At 43.7% G+C, this 18007-nt stretch overlaps 1 protein-coding gene across 1 annotated transcript in view; it reads left to right on the top strand.

The window, feature by feature from the left end:
* The first annotated feature begins 17226 nt into the window (after nt 1-17226).
* LOC139421751 (NLR family CARD domain-containing protein 3-like) overlaps nt 17227-18007 on the top strand; it is a 33487-nt gene continuing 32706 nt past the window's right edge. Inside the window, exons 1-2 of the mRNA XM_071172871.1 lie at nt 17227-17309; nt 17982-17990. Of these exons, the coding sequence (XP_071028972.1) occupies nt 17227-17309; nt 17982-17990 (92 nt within the window). The remainder of the gene's footprint in view (nt 17310-17981; nt 17991-18007) is intronic.

Consider the following 18007-nt stretch of genomic DNA (forward strand, 5'->3'; position numbering starts at 1 on the left):
TATAGACCAGGGTGATCTCCTACTGTATCATAGGCCTATAGACCAGGGTGATCTCCTACTGTATCATAGGTATATAGACCAGGGTGATCTCCTACTGTATCATAGGTCTATTGACCAGGGTGATCTCCTACTGTATCATAGGCCTATAGACCAGGGTGATCTCCTACTGTATCATAGGTCTATGGACCAGGGTGATCTCCTACTGCATCATAGGTCTATAGACCAGGGTGATCTCCTACTGCATCATAGGTCTATAGACCAGGGTGATCTACTACTGCATCATAGGTCTATAGACCAGGGTGATCTCCTACTGTATCATAGGGTATAGACCAGGGTGATCTCCTACTGCATCATAGGTCTATAGACCAGGGTGATCTCCTACTGTACTATAGGTCTATTGACCATGGTGATCTCCTACTGTATCATAGGTCTATAGAACAGGGTGGTCTACTACTGTATCATAGGTCTATAGACCAGGGTGATCTACTACTGTATCATATGTCTATAGACCAGGGTGATCTCCTACTGCATCATAGGTCTATAGACCAGGGTGATCTCCTACTGTATCATAGGTCTATAGAACAGAGTGATATGCTAGTGTAGCACAGGTCTATAGACCAGGGTGATCTCCTACTGTATCATAGGTCTATTGACCAGGGTGATCTCCTACTGTATCATAGGCCTATAGACCAGGATGATCTCCTACTGCATCATAGGTCTATAGACCAGGGGGATCTTCTACTGTATCATAGGTCTATAGACCAGGGTGATCTCCTACTGTATCATAGGTATATAGACCAGGGTGATCTCCTACTGTATCATAGGTCTATAGACCAGGGTGATCTCCTGCTGTATCATAGGTCTATAGACCAGGGGGATCTCCTACTGTATCATAGGCCTATAGACCAGGGTGATATCCTACTGTATCATAGGTCTATGGACCAGGGTGATCTCCTACTGCATCATAGGTCTATAGACCAGGGTGATCTCCTACTGCATCATAGGTCTATAGACCAGGGTGATCTGATAGTGTAGCATAGGTCTATGTACCAGGGTGATCTCCTACTGTATCATAGGTCTATAGAACAGAGTGATATGCTAGTGTAGCACAGGTCTATAGACCAGGGTGATCTCCTACTGTATCATAGGTCTATAGACCAGGGTGATCTCCTACTGTATCATAGGTATATAGACCAGGGTGATCTCCTACTGTATCATAGGTATATAGACCAGGGTGATCTCCTACTGTACTATAGGTCTATTGACCATGGTGATCTCCTACTGTATCATAGGCCTATAGACCAGGGTGATCTCCTACTGTATCATAGGTCTATAGACCAGGGTGATCTACTATTGCATCATAGGTCTATAGACCAGGGTGATCTCCTACTGTATCATAGGGTATAGACCAGGGTGATCTCCTACTGCATCATAGGTCTATAGACCAGGGTGATCTCCTACTGTACTATAGGTCTATTGACCAGGGTGATCTCCTACTGTATCATAGGCCTATAGACCAGGGTGATCTCCTACTGTATCATATGTCTATGGACCAGGGTGATCTCCTACTGCATCATAGGTCTATAGACCAGGGTGATCTCCTACTGCATCATATGTCTATAGACCAGGGTGATCTACTACTGCATCATAGGTCTATAGACCAGGGTGATCTCCTACTGTATCATAGGGTATAGACCAGGGTGATCTTCTACTGCATCATAGGTCTATAGACCAGGGTGATCTCCTACTGTACTATAGGTCTATTGACCATGGTGATCTCCTACTGTATCATAGGTCTATAGAACAGGGTGGTCTACTACTGTATCATAGGTCTATAGACCAGGGTGATCTACTACTGTATCATATGTCTATAGACCAGTGTGATCTCCTACTGCGTCATAGGTCTATAGACCAGGGTGATCTCCTACTGTATCATAGGTCTATAGAACAGAGTGATATGCTAGTGTAGCACAGGTCTATAGACCAGGGTGATCTCCTACTGTATCATAGGTCTATTGACCAGGGTGATCTCCTACTGTAGCATAGGCCTATAGACCAGGATGATCTCCTACTGCATCATAGGTCTATAGACCAGGGGGATCTCCTACTGTATCATAGGTCTATAGACCAGGGTGATCTCCTACTGTATCATAGGTGTATAGACCAGGGTGATCTCCTACTGTATCATTGGTCTTTAGACCAGGGTGATCTCCTACTGTATCATAGGTCTATAGACCAGGGTGATCTCCTACTGTTTCATAGGCCTATAGACCAGGGTGATCTCCTACTGTATCATAGGTCTATGGACCAGGGTGATCTCCTACTGCATCATAGGTCTATAGACTAGGGTGATCTCCTACTGCATCATAGGTCTATAGACCAGGGTGATCTGATAGTGTAGCATTGGTCTATGTACCAGGGTGATCTCCTACTGTATCATAGGTCTATAGACCAGGGTGATCTGCTAGTGTAGCATAGGTCTATAGACCAAGGGTGATCTCCTACTGTATCATAGGCCTATAGACCAGGGTGATCACCTACTGTATCAGAGGTCTATGGACCAGGGTGATCTCCTCCTGTATCATAGGTCTATAGACCAGGGGGATCTCCTACTGTATCATAGGTCTATAGACCAGGGTGATCTCCTACTGTATCATAGGTATATAGACCAGGGTGATCTCCTACTGTATCATAGGTATATAGACCAGGGTGATCTCCTACTGTATCATAGGTCTTTAGACCAGGGTGATCTCCTACTGTATCATAGGCCTATAGACCAGGGTGATCTCCTACTGTATCATAGGTCTATGGACCAGGGTGACCTGTTACTGTATCATAGGTCTATAGACCAGGGTGATCTGCTAGTCTAGCATAGGTCTATAGACCAGGGTGATCTGCTATTGTAGCATAGGTCTATCGACCAGGGTAATCTCCTACTGTATCATAGGTCTATTGACCAGGGTGATCTCCTACTGTATCATAGGCCTATAGACCAGGATGATCTCCTACTGCATCATAGGTCTATAGACCAGGGGGATCTCCTACTGTATCATAGGTATATAGACCAGGGTGATCTCCTACTGTATCATAGGTATATAGACCAGGGTGATCTCCTACTGTATCATAGGTCTATAGACCAGGGTGATCTCCTACTGTATCATAGGCCTATAGACCAGGGTGATCTCCTACTGTATCATAGGTCTATGGACCAGGGTGATCTCCTACTGCATCATAGGTCTATAGACCAGGGTGATCTACTATTGCATCATAGGTCTATAGACCAGGGTGATCTCCTACTGTATCATAGGGTATAGACCAGGGTGATCTCCTACTGCATCATAGGTCTATAGACCAGGGTGATCTCCTACTGTACTATAGGTCAATTGACCAAGGTGATCTCCTACTGTATCATAGGCCTATAGACCAGGGTGATCTCCTACTGTATCATAGGTCTATGGACCAGGGTGATCTCCTACTGCATCATAGGTCTATACACCAGGGTGAACTCCTACTGCATCATAGGTCTATAGACCAGGGTGATCTACTACTGCATCATAGGTCTATAGACCAGGGTGATCTCCTACTGTATCATAGGGTATAGACCAGGGTGATCTCCTACTGCATCATAGGTCTATAGACCAGGGTGATCTCCTACTGTACTATAGGTCTATTGACCATGGTGATCTCCTACTGTATCATAGGTCTATAGAACATGGTGGTCTACTACTGTATCATAGGTCTATAGACCAGGGTGATCTACTACTGTATCATAGGTCTATAGACCAGGGTGATCTCCTACTGCATCATAGGTCTATAGACCAGGGTGATCTCCTACTGTATCATAGGTCTATAGAACAGGGTGATATGCTAGTGTAGCATAGGTCTATAGACCAGGGTGATCTCCTACTGTATCATAGGTCTATAGACCAGGGTGATCTCCTACTGTATCATAGGTCTATAGACCAGGGTGATCTCCTACTGTTTCATAGGTCTGTAGACCAGGGTGATCTCCTACTGTATCATAGGCCTATAGACCAGGATGATCTCCTACTGCATCATAGGTCTATAGACCAGGGTGATCTCCTACTGTATTATAGGTCTATAGACCAGGGTGATCTCCTACTGTATCATAGGTATATAGACCAGGGTGATCTCCTACTGTATCATAGGTCTATAGACCAGGGTGATCTCCTACTGTATCATAGGTCTATAGACCAGGGTGATCTCCTACTGAATCATAGGTCTATAGACCAGGGTGATCTCCTACTGTATCATAGGTCTGTAGACCAGGGTGATCGCCTACTGTATCATAGGCCTATAGACCAGGATGATCTCCTACTGCATCATAGGTCTATAGACCAGGGTGATCTCCTACTGTATCATAGGTCTATAGACCAGGGTTATCTCCTACTGTATCATAGGTATATAGACCAGGGTGATCTCCTACTGTATCATAGGTCTATAGAACAGGGTGGTCTACTACTGTATCATATGTCTATAGACCAGGGTGATCTACTACTGTATCATATGTCTATAGACCAGGGTGATCTCCTACTGTATCATAGGTCTATAGACCAGGGTGATCTCCTACTGTATCATAGGTCTATAGACCAGGGTGATCTCCTACTGTTTCATAGGTCTATAGACCAGGGTGATCTCCTACTGTATCATAGGGTATAGACCAGGGTGATCTCCTACTGCATCATAGGTCTATAGACCAGGGTGATCTCCTACTGTACTATAGGTCTATTGACCAGGGTGATATCCTACTGTATAATAGGCCTATAGACCAGGGTGATCTCCTACTGTATCATAGGTCTATGGACCAGGGTGATCTCCTACTGCATCATAGGTCTATAGACCAGGGTGATCTCCAACTGCATCATAGGTCTATAGACCAGGGTGATCTACTACTGCATCATAGGTCTATAGACCAGGGTGATCTCCTACTGTATCATAGGGTATAGACCAGGGTGATCTCCTACTGCATCATAGGTCTATAGACCAGGGTGATCTCCTACTGTACTATAGGTCTATTGACCATGGTGATCTCCTACTGTATCATAGGTCTATAGACCAGGGTGTTCTCCTACTGTATCATAGGTCTATAGACCAGGGTGATCTCCTACTGTATCATAGGTCTATAGAACAGGGTGATCTCCTCCTGTATCATAGCTCTATAGACCAGGGGGATCTCCTACTGTATCATAGGTCTATAGACCAGGGTGATCTCCTACTGTATCATAGGTATATAGACCAGGGTGATCTCCTACTGTATCATAGGTATATAGACCAGGGTGATCTCCTACTGTATCATAGGTCTTTAGACCAGGGTGATATCCTACTGTATCATAGGCCTATAGACCAGGGTGATCTCCTACTGTATCATAGGTCTATGGACCAGGGTGACCTGTTACTGTATCATAGGTCTATAGACCAGGGTGATCTGCTAGTCTAGCATAGGTCTATAGACCAGGGTGATCTGCTAGTGTAGCATAGGTCTATAGACCAGGGTGATCTCCTACTGTATCATAGGTCTATTGACCAGGGTGATCTCCTACTGTATCATAGGCCTATAGACCAGGATGATCTCCTACTGCATCATAGATCTATAGACCAGGGGGATCTCCTACTGTATCATAGGTCTATAGACCAGGGTGATCTCCTACTGTATCATAGGTATATAGACCAGGGTGATCTCCTACTGTATCATAGGTCTATAGACCAGGGTGATCTCCTACTGTATCATAGGCCTATAGACCAGGGTGATCTCCTACTGTATCATAGGTATATAGACCAGGGTGATCTCCTACTGTATCATAGGTCTATTGACCAGGGTGATCTCCTACTGTATCATAGGCCTATAGACCAGGGTGATCTCCTACTGTATCATAGGTCTATGGACCAGGGTGATCTCCTACTGCATCATAGGTCTATAGACCAGGGTGATCTCCTACTGCATCATAGGTCTATAGACCAGGGTGATCTACTACTGCATCATAGGTCTATAGACCAGGGTGATCTCCTACTGTATCATAGGGTATAGACCAGGGTGATCTCCTACTGCATCATAGGTCTATAGACCAGGGTGATCTCCTACTGTACTATAGGTCTATTGACCATGGTGATCTCCTACTGTATCATAGGTCTATAGAACAGGGTGGTCTACTACTGTATCATAGGTCTATAGACCAGGGTGATCTACTACTGTATCATATGTCTATAGACCAGGGTGATCTCCTACTGCATCATAGGTCTATAGACCAGGGTGATCTCCTACTGTATCATAGGTCTATAGAACAGAGTGATATGCTAGTGTAGCACAGGTCTATAGACCAGGGTGATCTCCTACTGTATCATAGGTCTATTGACCAGGGTGATCTCCTACTGTATCATAGGCCTATAGACCAGGATGATCTCCTACTGCATCATAGGTCTATAGACCAGGGGGATCTCCTACTGTATCATAGGCCTATAGACCAGGATGATCTCCTACTGCATCATAGGTCTATAGACCAGGGTGATCTCCTACTGTATCATAGGTATATAGACCAGGGTGATCTCCTACTGTATCATAGGTCTATAGACCAGGGTGATCTCCTGCTGTATCATAGGTCTATAGACCAGGGTGATCTCCTACTGTATCATAGGCCTATAGACCAGGGTGATATCCTACTGTATCATAGGTCTATGGACCAGGGTGATCTCCTACTGCATCATAGGTCTATAGACCAGGGTGATCTCCTACTGCATCATAGGTCTATAGACCAGGGTGATCTGATAGTGTAGCATAGGTCTATGTACCAGGGTGATCTCCTACTGTATCATAGGTCTATAGAACAGAGTGATATGCTAGTGTAGCACAGGTCTATAGACCAGGGTGATCTCCTACTGTATCATAGGTCTATAGACCAGGGTGATCTCCTACTGTATCATAGGTATATAGACCAGGGTGATCTCCTACTGTATCATAGGTATATAGACCAGGGTTATCTCCTACTGTACTATAGGTCAATTGACCATGGTGATCTCCTACTGTATCATAGGCCTATAGACCAGGGTGATCTCCTACTGTATCATAGGTCTATAGACCAGGGTGATCTACTACTGCATCATAGGTCTATAGACCAGGGTGATCTCCTACTGTATCATAGGGTATAGACCAGGGTGATCTCCTACTGCATCATAGGTCTATAGACCAGGGTGATCTCCTACTGTACTATAGGTCTATTGACCATGGTGATCTCCTACTGTATCATAGGTCTATAGACCAGGGTGTTCTCCTACTGCATCATAGGTCTATAGACCAGGGTGATCTCCTACTGTATCATAGGTCTATAGAACAGGGTGATCTCCTCCTGTATCATAGCTCTATAGACCAGGGGGATCTCCTACTGTATCATAGGTCTATAGACCAGGGTGATCTCCTACTGTATCATAGGTATATAGACCAGGGTGATCTCCTACTGTATCATAGGTATATAGACCAGGGTGATCTCCTACTGTATCATAGGTCTTTAGACCAGGGTGATATCCTACTGTATCATAGGCCTATAGACCAGGGTGATCTCCTACTGTATCATAGGTCTATGGACCAGGGTGACCTGTTACTGTATCATAGGTCTATAGACCAGGGTGATCTGCTAGTCTAGCATAGGTCTATAGACCAGGGTGATCTGCTAGTGTAGCATAGGTCTATAGACCAGGGTGATCTCCTACTGTATCATAGGTCTATTGACCAGGGTGATCTCCTACTGTATCATAGGCCTATAGACCAGGATGATCTCCTACTGCATCATAGATCTATAGACCAGGGGGATCTCCTACTGTATCATAGGTCTATAGACCAGGGTGATCTCCTACTGTATCATAGGTATATAGACCAGGGTGATCTCCTACTGTATCATAGGTCTATAGACCAGGGTGATCTCCTACTGTATCATAGGCCTATAGACCAGGGTGATCTCCTACTGTATCATAGGTATATAGACCAGGGTGATCTCCTACTGTATCATAGGTCTATTGACCAGGGTGATCTCCTACTGTATCATAGGCCTATAGACCAGGGTGATCTCCTACTGTATCATAGGTCTATGGACCAGGGTGATCTCCTACTGCATCATAGGTCTATAGACCAGGGTGATCTCCTACTGCATCATAGGTCTATAGACCAGGGTGATCTACTACTGCATCATAGGTCTATAGACCAGGGTGATCTCCTACTGTATCATAGGGTATAGACCAGGGTGATCTCCTACTGCATCATAGGTCTATAGACCAGGGTGATCTCCTACTGTACTATAGGTCTATTGACCATGGTGATCTCCTACTGTATCATAGGTCTATAGAACAGGGTGGTCTACTACTGTATCATAGGTCTATAGACCAGGGTGATCTACTACTGTATCATATGTCTATAGACCAGGGTGATCTCCTACTGCATCATAGGTCTATAGACCAGGGTGATCTCCTACTGTATCATAGGTCTATAGAACAGAGTGATATGCTAGTGTAGCACAGGTCTATAGACCAGGGTGATCTCCTACTGTATCATAGGTCTATTGACCAGGGTGATCTCCTACTGTATCATAGGCCTATAGACCAGGATGATCTCCTACTGCATCATAGGTCTATAGACCAGGGGGATCTCCTACTGTATCATAGGCCTATAGACCAGGATGATCTCCTACTGCATCATAGGTCTATAGACCAGGGTGATCTCCTACTGTATCATAGGTATATAGACCAGGGTGATCTCCTACTGTATCATAGGTCTATAGACCAGGGTGATCTCCTGCTGTATCATAGGTCTATAGACCAGGGTGATCTCCTACTGTATCATAGGCCTATAGACCAGGGTGATATCCTACTGTATCATAGGTCTATGGACCAGGGTGATCTCCTACTGCATCATAGGTCTATAGACCAGGGTGATCTCCTACTGCATCATAGGTCTATAGACCAGGGTGATCTGATAGTGTAGCATAGGTCTATGTACCAGGGTGATCTCCTACTGTATCATAGGTCTATAGAACAGAGTGATATGCTAGTGTAGCACAGGTCTATAGACCAGGGTGATCTCCTACTGTATCATAGGTCTATAGACCAGGGTGATCTCCTACTGTATCATAGGTATATAGACCAGGGTGATCTCCTACTGTATCATAGGTATATAGACCAGGGTTATCTCCTACTGTACTATAGGTCAATTGACCATGGTGATCTCCTACTGTATCATAGGCCTATAGACCAGGGTGATCTCCTACTGTATCATAGGTCTATAGACCAGGGTGATCTACTATTGCATCATAGGTCTATAGACCAGGGTGATCTCCTACTGTATCATAGGGTATAGACCAGGGTGATCTCCTACTGCATCATAGGTCTATAGACCAGGGTGATCTCCTACTGTACTATAGGTCAATTGACCAGGGTGATCTCCTACTGTATCATAGGCCTATAGACCAGGGTGATCTCCTACTGTATCATATGTCTATGGACCAGGGTGATCTCCTACTGCATCATAGGTCTATAGACCAGGGTGATCTCCTACTGCATCATATGTCTATAGACCAGGGTGATCTACTACTGCATCATAGGTCTATAGACCAGGGTGATCTCCTACTGTATCATAGGGTATAGACCAGGGTGATCTTCTACTGCATCATAGGTCTATAGACCAGGGTGATCTCCTACTGTACTATAGGTCTATTGACCATGGTGATCTCCTACTGTATCATAGGTCTATAGAACAGGGTGGTCTACTACTGTATCATAGGTCTATAGACCAGGGTGATCTACTACTGTATCATATGTCTATAGACCAGTGTGATCTCCTACTGCGTCATAGGTCTATAGACCAGGGTGATCTCCTACTGTATCATAGGTCTATAGAACAGAGTGATATGCTAGTGTAGCACAGGTCTATAGACCAGGGTGATCTCCTACTGTATCATAGGTCTATTGACCAGGGTGATCTCCTACTGTAGCATAGGCCTATAGACCAGGATGATCTCCTACTGCATCATAGGTCTATAGACCAGGGGGATCTCCTACTGTATCATAGGTCTATAGACCAGGTTGATCTCCTACTGTATCATAGGTGTATAGACCAGGGTGATCTCCTACTGTATCATTGGTCTTTAGACCAGGGTGATCTCCTACTGTATCATAGGTCTATAGACCAGGGTGATCTCCTACTGTTTCATAGGCCTATAGACCAGGGTGATCTCCTACTGTATCATAGGCCTATAGACCAGGGTGATCACCTACTGTATCAGAGGTCTATGGACCAGGGTGATCTCCTCCTGTATCATAGGTCTATAGACCAGGGGGATCTCCTACTGTATCATAGGTCTATAGACCAGGGTGATCTCCTACTGTATCATAGGTATATAGACCAGGGTGATCTCCTACTGTATCATAGGTATATAGACCAGGGTGATCTCCTACTGTATCATAGGTCTTTAGACCAGGGTGATCTCCTACTGTATCATAGGCCTATAGACCAGGGTGATCTCCTACTGTATCATAGGTCTATGGACCAGGGTGACCTGTTACTGTATCATAGGTCTATAGACCAGGGTGATCTGCTAGTCTAGCATAGGTCTATAGACCAGGGTGATCTGCTATTGTAGCATAGGTCTATCGACCAGGGTAATCTCCTACTGTATCATAGGTCTATTGACCAGGGTGATCTCCTACTGTATCATAGGCCTATAGACCAGGATGATCTCCTACTGCATCATAGGTCTATAGACCAGGGGGATCTCCTACTGTATCATAGGTATATAGACCAGGGTGATCTCCTACTGTATCATAGGTATATAGACCAGGGTGATCTCCTACTGTATCATAGGTCTATAGACCAGGGTGATCTCCTACTGTATCATAGGCCTATAGACCAGGGTGATCTCCTACTGTATCATAGGTCTATGGACCAGGGTGATCTCCTACTGCATCATAGGTCTATAGACCAGGGTGATCTACTATTGCATCATAGGTCTATAGACCAGGGTGATCTCCTACTGTATCATAGGGTATAGACCAGGGTGATCTCCTACTGCATCATAGGTCTATAGACCAGGGTGATCTCCTACTGTACTATAGGTCAATTGACCAAGGTGATCTCCTACTGTATCATAGGCCTATAGACCAGGGTGATCTCCTACTGTATCATAGGTCTATGGACCAGGGTGATCTCCTACTGCATCATAGGTCTATACACCAGGGTGAACTCCTACTGCATCATAGGTCTATAGACCAGGGTGATCTACTACTGCATCATAGGTCTATAGACCAGGGTGATCTCCTACTGTATCATAGGGTATAGACCAGGGTGATCTCCTACTGCATCATAGGTCTATAGACCAGGGTGATCTCCTACTGTACTATAGGTCTATTGACCATGGTGATCTCCTACTGTATCATAGGTCTATAGAACAGGGTGGTCTACTACTGTATCATAAGTCTATAGACCAGGGTGATCTACTACTGTATCATAGGTCTATAGACCAGGGTGATCTCCTACTGCATCATAGGTCTATAGACCAGGGTGATCTCCTACTGTATCATAGGTCTATAGAACAGGGTGATATGCTAGTGTAGCATAGGTCTATAGACCAGGGTGATCTCCTACTGTATCATAGGTCTATAGACCAGGGTGATCTCCTACTGTATCATAGGTCTATAGACCAGGGTGATCTCCTACTGTTTCATAGGTCTGTAGACCAGGGTGATCTCCTACTGTATCATAGGCCTATAGACCAGGATGATCTCCTACTGCATCATAGGTCTATAGACCAGGGTGATCTCCTACTGTATTATAGGTCTATAGACCAGGGTGATCTCCTACTGTATCATAGGTATATAGACCAGGGTGATCTCCTACTGTATCATAGGTCTATAGACCAGGGTGATCTCCTACTGTATCATAGGTCTATAGACCAGGGTGATCTCCTACTGAATCATAGGTCTATAGACCAGGGTGATCTCCTACTGTATCATAGGTCTGTAGACCAGGGTGATCGCCTACTGTATCATAGGCCTATAGACCAGGATGATCTCCTACTGCATCATAGGTCTATAGACCAGGGTGATCTCCTACTGTATCATAGGTCTATAGACCAGGGTTATCTCCTACTGTATCATAGGTATATAGACCAGGGTGATCTCCTACTGTATCATAGGTCTATAGAACAGGGTGGTCTACTACTGTATCATATGTCTATAGACCAGGGTGATCTACTACTGTATCATATGTCTATAGACCAGGGTGATCTCCTACTGCATCATAGGTCTATAGACCAGGGTGATCTCCTACTGTATCATAGGTCTATAGAACAGAGTGATATGCTAGTGTAGCACAGGTCTATAGACCAGGGTGATCTCCTACTGCATCATAGGTCTATAGACCAGGGTGATCTCCTACTGTATCATAGGTCTATAGAACAGGGTGATATGCTAGTGTAGCATAGGTCTATAGACCAGGGTGATCTCCTACTGTATCATAGGTCTATAGACCAGGGTGATCTCCTACTGTATCATAGGTATATAGACCAGGGTGATCTCCTACTGTATCATAGGTCTTTAGACCAGGGTGATCTCCTACTGTATCATAGGCCTATAGACCAGGGTGATCTCCTACTGTATCATAGGTCTATGGACCAGGGTGACCTGTTACTGTATCATAGGTCTATAGACCAGGGTGATCTGCTAGTCTAGCATAGGTCTATAGACCAGGGTGATCTGCTATTGTAGCATAGGTCTATCGACCAGGGTAATCTCCTACTGTATCATAGGTCTATTGACCAGGGTGATCTCCTACTGTATCATAGGCCTATAGACCAGGATGATCTCCTACTGCATCATAGGTCTATAGACCAGGGGGATCTCCTACTGTATCATAGGTATATAGACCAGGGTGATCTCCTACTGTATCATAGGTATATAGACCAGGGTGATCTCCTACTGTATCATAGGTCTATAGACCAGGGTGATCTCCTACTGTATCATAGGCCTATAGACCAGGGTGATCTCCTACTGTATCATAGGTCTATGGACCAGGGTGATCTCCTACTGCATCATAGGTCTATAGACCAGGGTGATCTACTATTGCATCATAGGTCTATAGACCAGGGTGATCTCCTACTGTATCATAGGGTATAGACCAGGGTGATCTCCTACTGCATCATAGGTCTATAGACCAGGGTGATCTCCTACTGTACTATAGGTCAATTGACCAAGGTGATCTCCTACTGTATCATAGGCCTATAGACCAGGGTGATCTCCTACTGTATCATAGGTCTATGGACCAGGGTGATCTCCTACTGCATCATAGGTCTATACACCAGGGTGAACTCCTACTGCATCATAGGTCTATAGACCAGGGTGATCTACTACTGCATCATAGGTCTATAGACCAGGGTGATCTCCTACTGTATCATAGGGTATAGACCAGGGTGATCTCCTACTGCATCATAAGTCTATAGACCAGGGTGATCTCCTACTGTACTATAGGTCTATTGACCATGGTGATCTCCTACTGTATCATAGGTCTATAGAACAGGGTGGTCTACTACTGTATCATAGGTCTATAGACCAGGGTGATCTACTACTGTATCATAGGTCTATAGACCAGGGTGATCTCCTACTGCATCATAGGTCTATAGACCAGGGTGATCTCCTACTGTATCATAGGTCTATAGAACAGGGTGATATGCTAGTGTAGCATAGGTCTATAGACCAGGGTGATCTCCTACTGTATCATAGGTCTATAGACCAGGGTGATCTCCTACTGTATCATAGGTCTATAGACCAGGGTGATCTCCTACTGTTTCATAGGTCTGTAGACCAGGGTGATCTCCTACTGTATCATAGGCCTATAGACCAGGATGATCTCCTACTGCATCATAGGTCTATAGACCAGGGTGATCTCCTACTGTATTATAGGTCTATAGACCAGGGTGATCTCCTACTGTATCATAGGTATATAGACCAGGGTGATCTCCTACTGTATCATAGGTCTATAGACCAGGGTGATCTCCTACTGTATCATAGGTCTGTAGACCAGGGTGATCGCCTACTGTATCATAGGCCTATAGACCAGGATGATCTCCTACTGCATCATAGGTCTATAGACCAGGGTGATCTCCTACTGTATCATAGGTCTATAGACCAGGGTTATCTCCTACTGTATCATAGGTATATAGACCAGGGTGATCTCCTACTGTATCATAGGTCTATAGAACAGGGTGGTCTACTACTGTATCATATGTCTATAGACCAGGGTGATCTACTACTGTATCATATGTCTATAGACCAGGGTGATCTCCTACTGCATCATAGGTCTATAGACCAGGGTGATCTCCTACTGTATCATAGGTCTATAGAACAGAGTGATATGCTAGTGTAGCACAGGTCTATAGACCAGGGTGATCTCCTACTGCATCATAGGTCTATAGACCAGGGTGATCTCCTACTGTATCATAGGTCTATAGAACAGGGTGATATGCTAGTGTAGCATAGGTCTATAGACCAGGGTGATCTCCTACTGTATCATAGGTCTATAGACCAGGGTGATCTCCTACTGTATCATAGGTCTATAGACCAGGGTGATCTCCTACCGTTTCATAGGTCTGTAGACCAGGGTGATCTCCTACTGTATCATAGGCCTATAGACCAGGATGATCTCCTACTGCATCATAGGTCTATAGACCAGGGTGATCTCCTACTGTATTATAGGTCTATAGACCAGGGTGATCTCCTACTGTATCATAGGTATATAGACCAGGGTGATCTCCTACTGTATCATAGGTCTATAGACCAGGGTGATCTCCTACTGTATCATAGGTCTATAGACCAGGGTGATCTCCTACTGAATCATAGGTCTATAGACCAGGGTGATCTCCTACTGTATCATAGGTCTGTAGACCAGGGTGATCGCCTACTGTATCATAGGCCTATAGACCAGGATGATCTCCTACTGCATCATAGGTCTATAGACCAGGGTGATCTCCTACTGTATCATAGGTCTATAGACCAGGGTTATCTCCTACTGTATCATAGGTATATAGACCAGGGTGATCTCCTACTGTATCATAGGTCTATAGACCAGGGTGATCTCCTACTGTATCATAGGTCTATGGAACAGGATGATCTCCTACTGTATCATAGGTCTATAGACCAGGGTGATCTCCTACTGTATCATAGGTCTATGGACCAGGGTGATCTCCTACTGTATCATAGGTCTATAGACCAGGGTGATCTCCTACTGTATCATAGGTCTATAGACCAGGGTGATCTCCTACTGTATCATAGGTCTATAGACCTGTCTTCTCACAGCAGGCTTAAAACACAACAAGCAACAAACAAACATGTTCTCTTTCTAATCTACAGTTAATGTTAATTATTTTCACTCAGGAAGGTTTGTTGTGTGAAAGAGAAACAAATAAATATGGTGGAAAGCCTAACAACAAATTACACTTCCTCAAAACAGTTTAAGTGTATTCATTAGTGCCACCGTAGCAAAACGTTTGGCGACAGAAACCGTTTAGGTCACATTGTACAGCATTTAGACAACTGTTTATGTTTTATGCAACATTTTAATACTGTTGGCTGTGGAGAAAACTAATGAACACAACCCAGGTTGTTGCCTACGACTCGGCATGTTGATACCTGCCTGATGCTGAAACCTGAACGTAGCCTGAGGGGTAAACTATGATACTAGCTTGATATACTGGTTTCCTAAAGTTAGCCAGATTCAGTTAGCTTCACATTCCAGCTCAGGCCTCACCCATCAGAATATACAGAACAGAACAGAAAATATCTCAATGACTTGACATGTTCTGGTTGTGAATTCAGGCTACAGTGGGAGAATCCTGACACAAATACTGGGTTAACTTTGTTTATACTGATACCGGGTTAACCCTATTGATACTGATACTGGGTTAACACTATTTATACTGATCAGTATCAATAGTGTTGACCCAGTATCAGTATAAATAGTAAGGTTAGGTCTAGGCTACCTACAAACTATTATAAGGTTAGGTCTAGGTTACCTACAAACTATTATAAGGTTAGGTCTAGGCTACCTACAAACTATTATAAGGTTAGGTCTAGGTTACCTACAAACTATTATAAGGTTAGGTCTAGGTTACCTACAAACTATTATAAGGTTAGGTCTAGGCTACCTACAAACTATTATAAGGTCAGGTCGACGTCAGGCATTCAAAAGTCAGAGTACGTTTGAGCTATAATCACTTATCATGCTGACAAACCTGATGGCCCCCGTTGGAAATGTTGTGAAAAATATAAGGCCTAGGCTACATTCTCTGTCCTGCTACTGGTAGGCCTGTAACGTTATGTGAACTGACCTGAACAGGTTTAGGCTGGTCATCAATGATATGTAGGTTATATACAGTACATTCTCTGTCCTGCTACTGGTAGGCCTATAACATTATGTGAATTGATCTGAACAGGTTTAGGCTGGTCATCTATGGAATGTAGGCTATAGCCAAGGCATAGACCTTGATCTGCACATCACTAACAAATTGCTAGTATACATTACAACCTAGCCACTACATGTAATATAACATCTCTTACATATGGCAAATAAACTTTCAGAATGGATCAATGATTTCCCCCTCAGATGATTTATGCCCATTTTAGCCCTTCTGTCTACATTCTCAGATACGTTTAGTAAATAACATATTGAAAGTATTCTACTTTAATTAATAAAAATAATTGTGAGACATGGCCTGGTGTTGCTGTACTATCTATAACTACCTTAATAAACAGTGACTTATTATTATTATTATTATTATTATTGTTGCTGTACTGTCTAGAACTACCTTAACAAACAGTGACTTATTATTATTATTATTATTATTGTTGCTGTACTGTCTAGAACTACCTTAACAAACAGTGACTTATTCATATTATTATTATTATTATTATTATTGTTGTTATTGTTATTGTTGCTGTACTGTCTATAACTACCTTAACAAACAGTGACTTATTATTATTATTATTGACAGTTACCATGGAGATGTCATTTCACAAATACATATTCATGTGATTGAATTAAATCACCCGACTGCTTCGATGTGTATATTAGTAAATGTATTATAAGAGATCATTAATAAATGATAACAATTGACATTCAATAATTACTGTGTTTACCACAACCAACATGTTGTATCTCTGTTTAGGGGTCAGTTCTCTAAAATGAGTCTCTCTGGGGAGAGAGAGGAGGGGGGCCCTGCCTCTAAAATGAGTCTCTCTGGGGAACATGACACCAAAGCGAAGAGGTGAGATAACAATTTTGTTTAAGAATTATTAAGAGTTTATTTCCAAATGCTATTTACAATTTTTCACATTTGTTTTTTAATCAGACATAGTTGCTCTTGGGTACCTTCAAAACTACTGTTCTCAGATTTATAATTAATAGTTTTTAGATGTGTATGAAAATGTGTTTTTTTTTAGCATTGTTTAGCTGAAATGTAAAGTTTGTATCCTGTATATTTGACTGTGATATGTGGATGTCTCACGGAGCTATCTTAAGATGAATGCACTTACTGTAAAGCGTTCTGGATAAGAGCATCTGCTAAATCAGGGGTTCTCAATCCGGGGTCTGTGGAGGTACTGCAGGGGTTCTCAATCCGGGGTCTGAGGAGGTACTGCAGGGGTTCTCAATCCGGGGTCTGTGGAGGTACTGCAGGGGTTCTCAATCCGGGGTCTGTGGAGGTATTGCAGGGGTTCTCAATCCGGGGTCTGCGGAGGTACTGCAGGGGTTCTCAATCCGGGGTCTGCGGAGGTACTGCAGGGGTTCTCAATCCGGGGTCTGTGGAGGTACTCAATTTAGGATTATTTATTAACAACGTGATGTTGCGCATGTCCGAAGTTTATTGTTCAATTTGCTTTTTGCTTTACAGTCAGGGACAGTATGAGTGTAGCCAGATCCTTTTCACTCTCTATCCAAGTTTCATTTTGTAGTTCACCAGATTCG

The sequence above is a fragment of the Oncorhynchus clarkii genome, chromosome 12 (assembly GCF_045791955.1).
Source record: "Oncorhynchus clarkii lewisi isolate Uvic-CL-2024 chromosome 12, UVic_Ocla_1.0, whole genome shotgun sequence".
Lineage (NCBI taxonomy): Eukaryota > Metazoa > Chordata > Actinopteri > Salmoniformes > Salmonidae > Oncorhynchus > Oncorhynchus clarkii.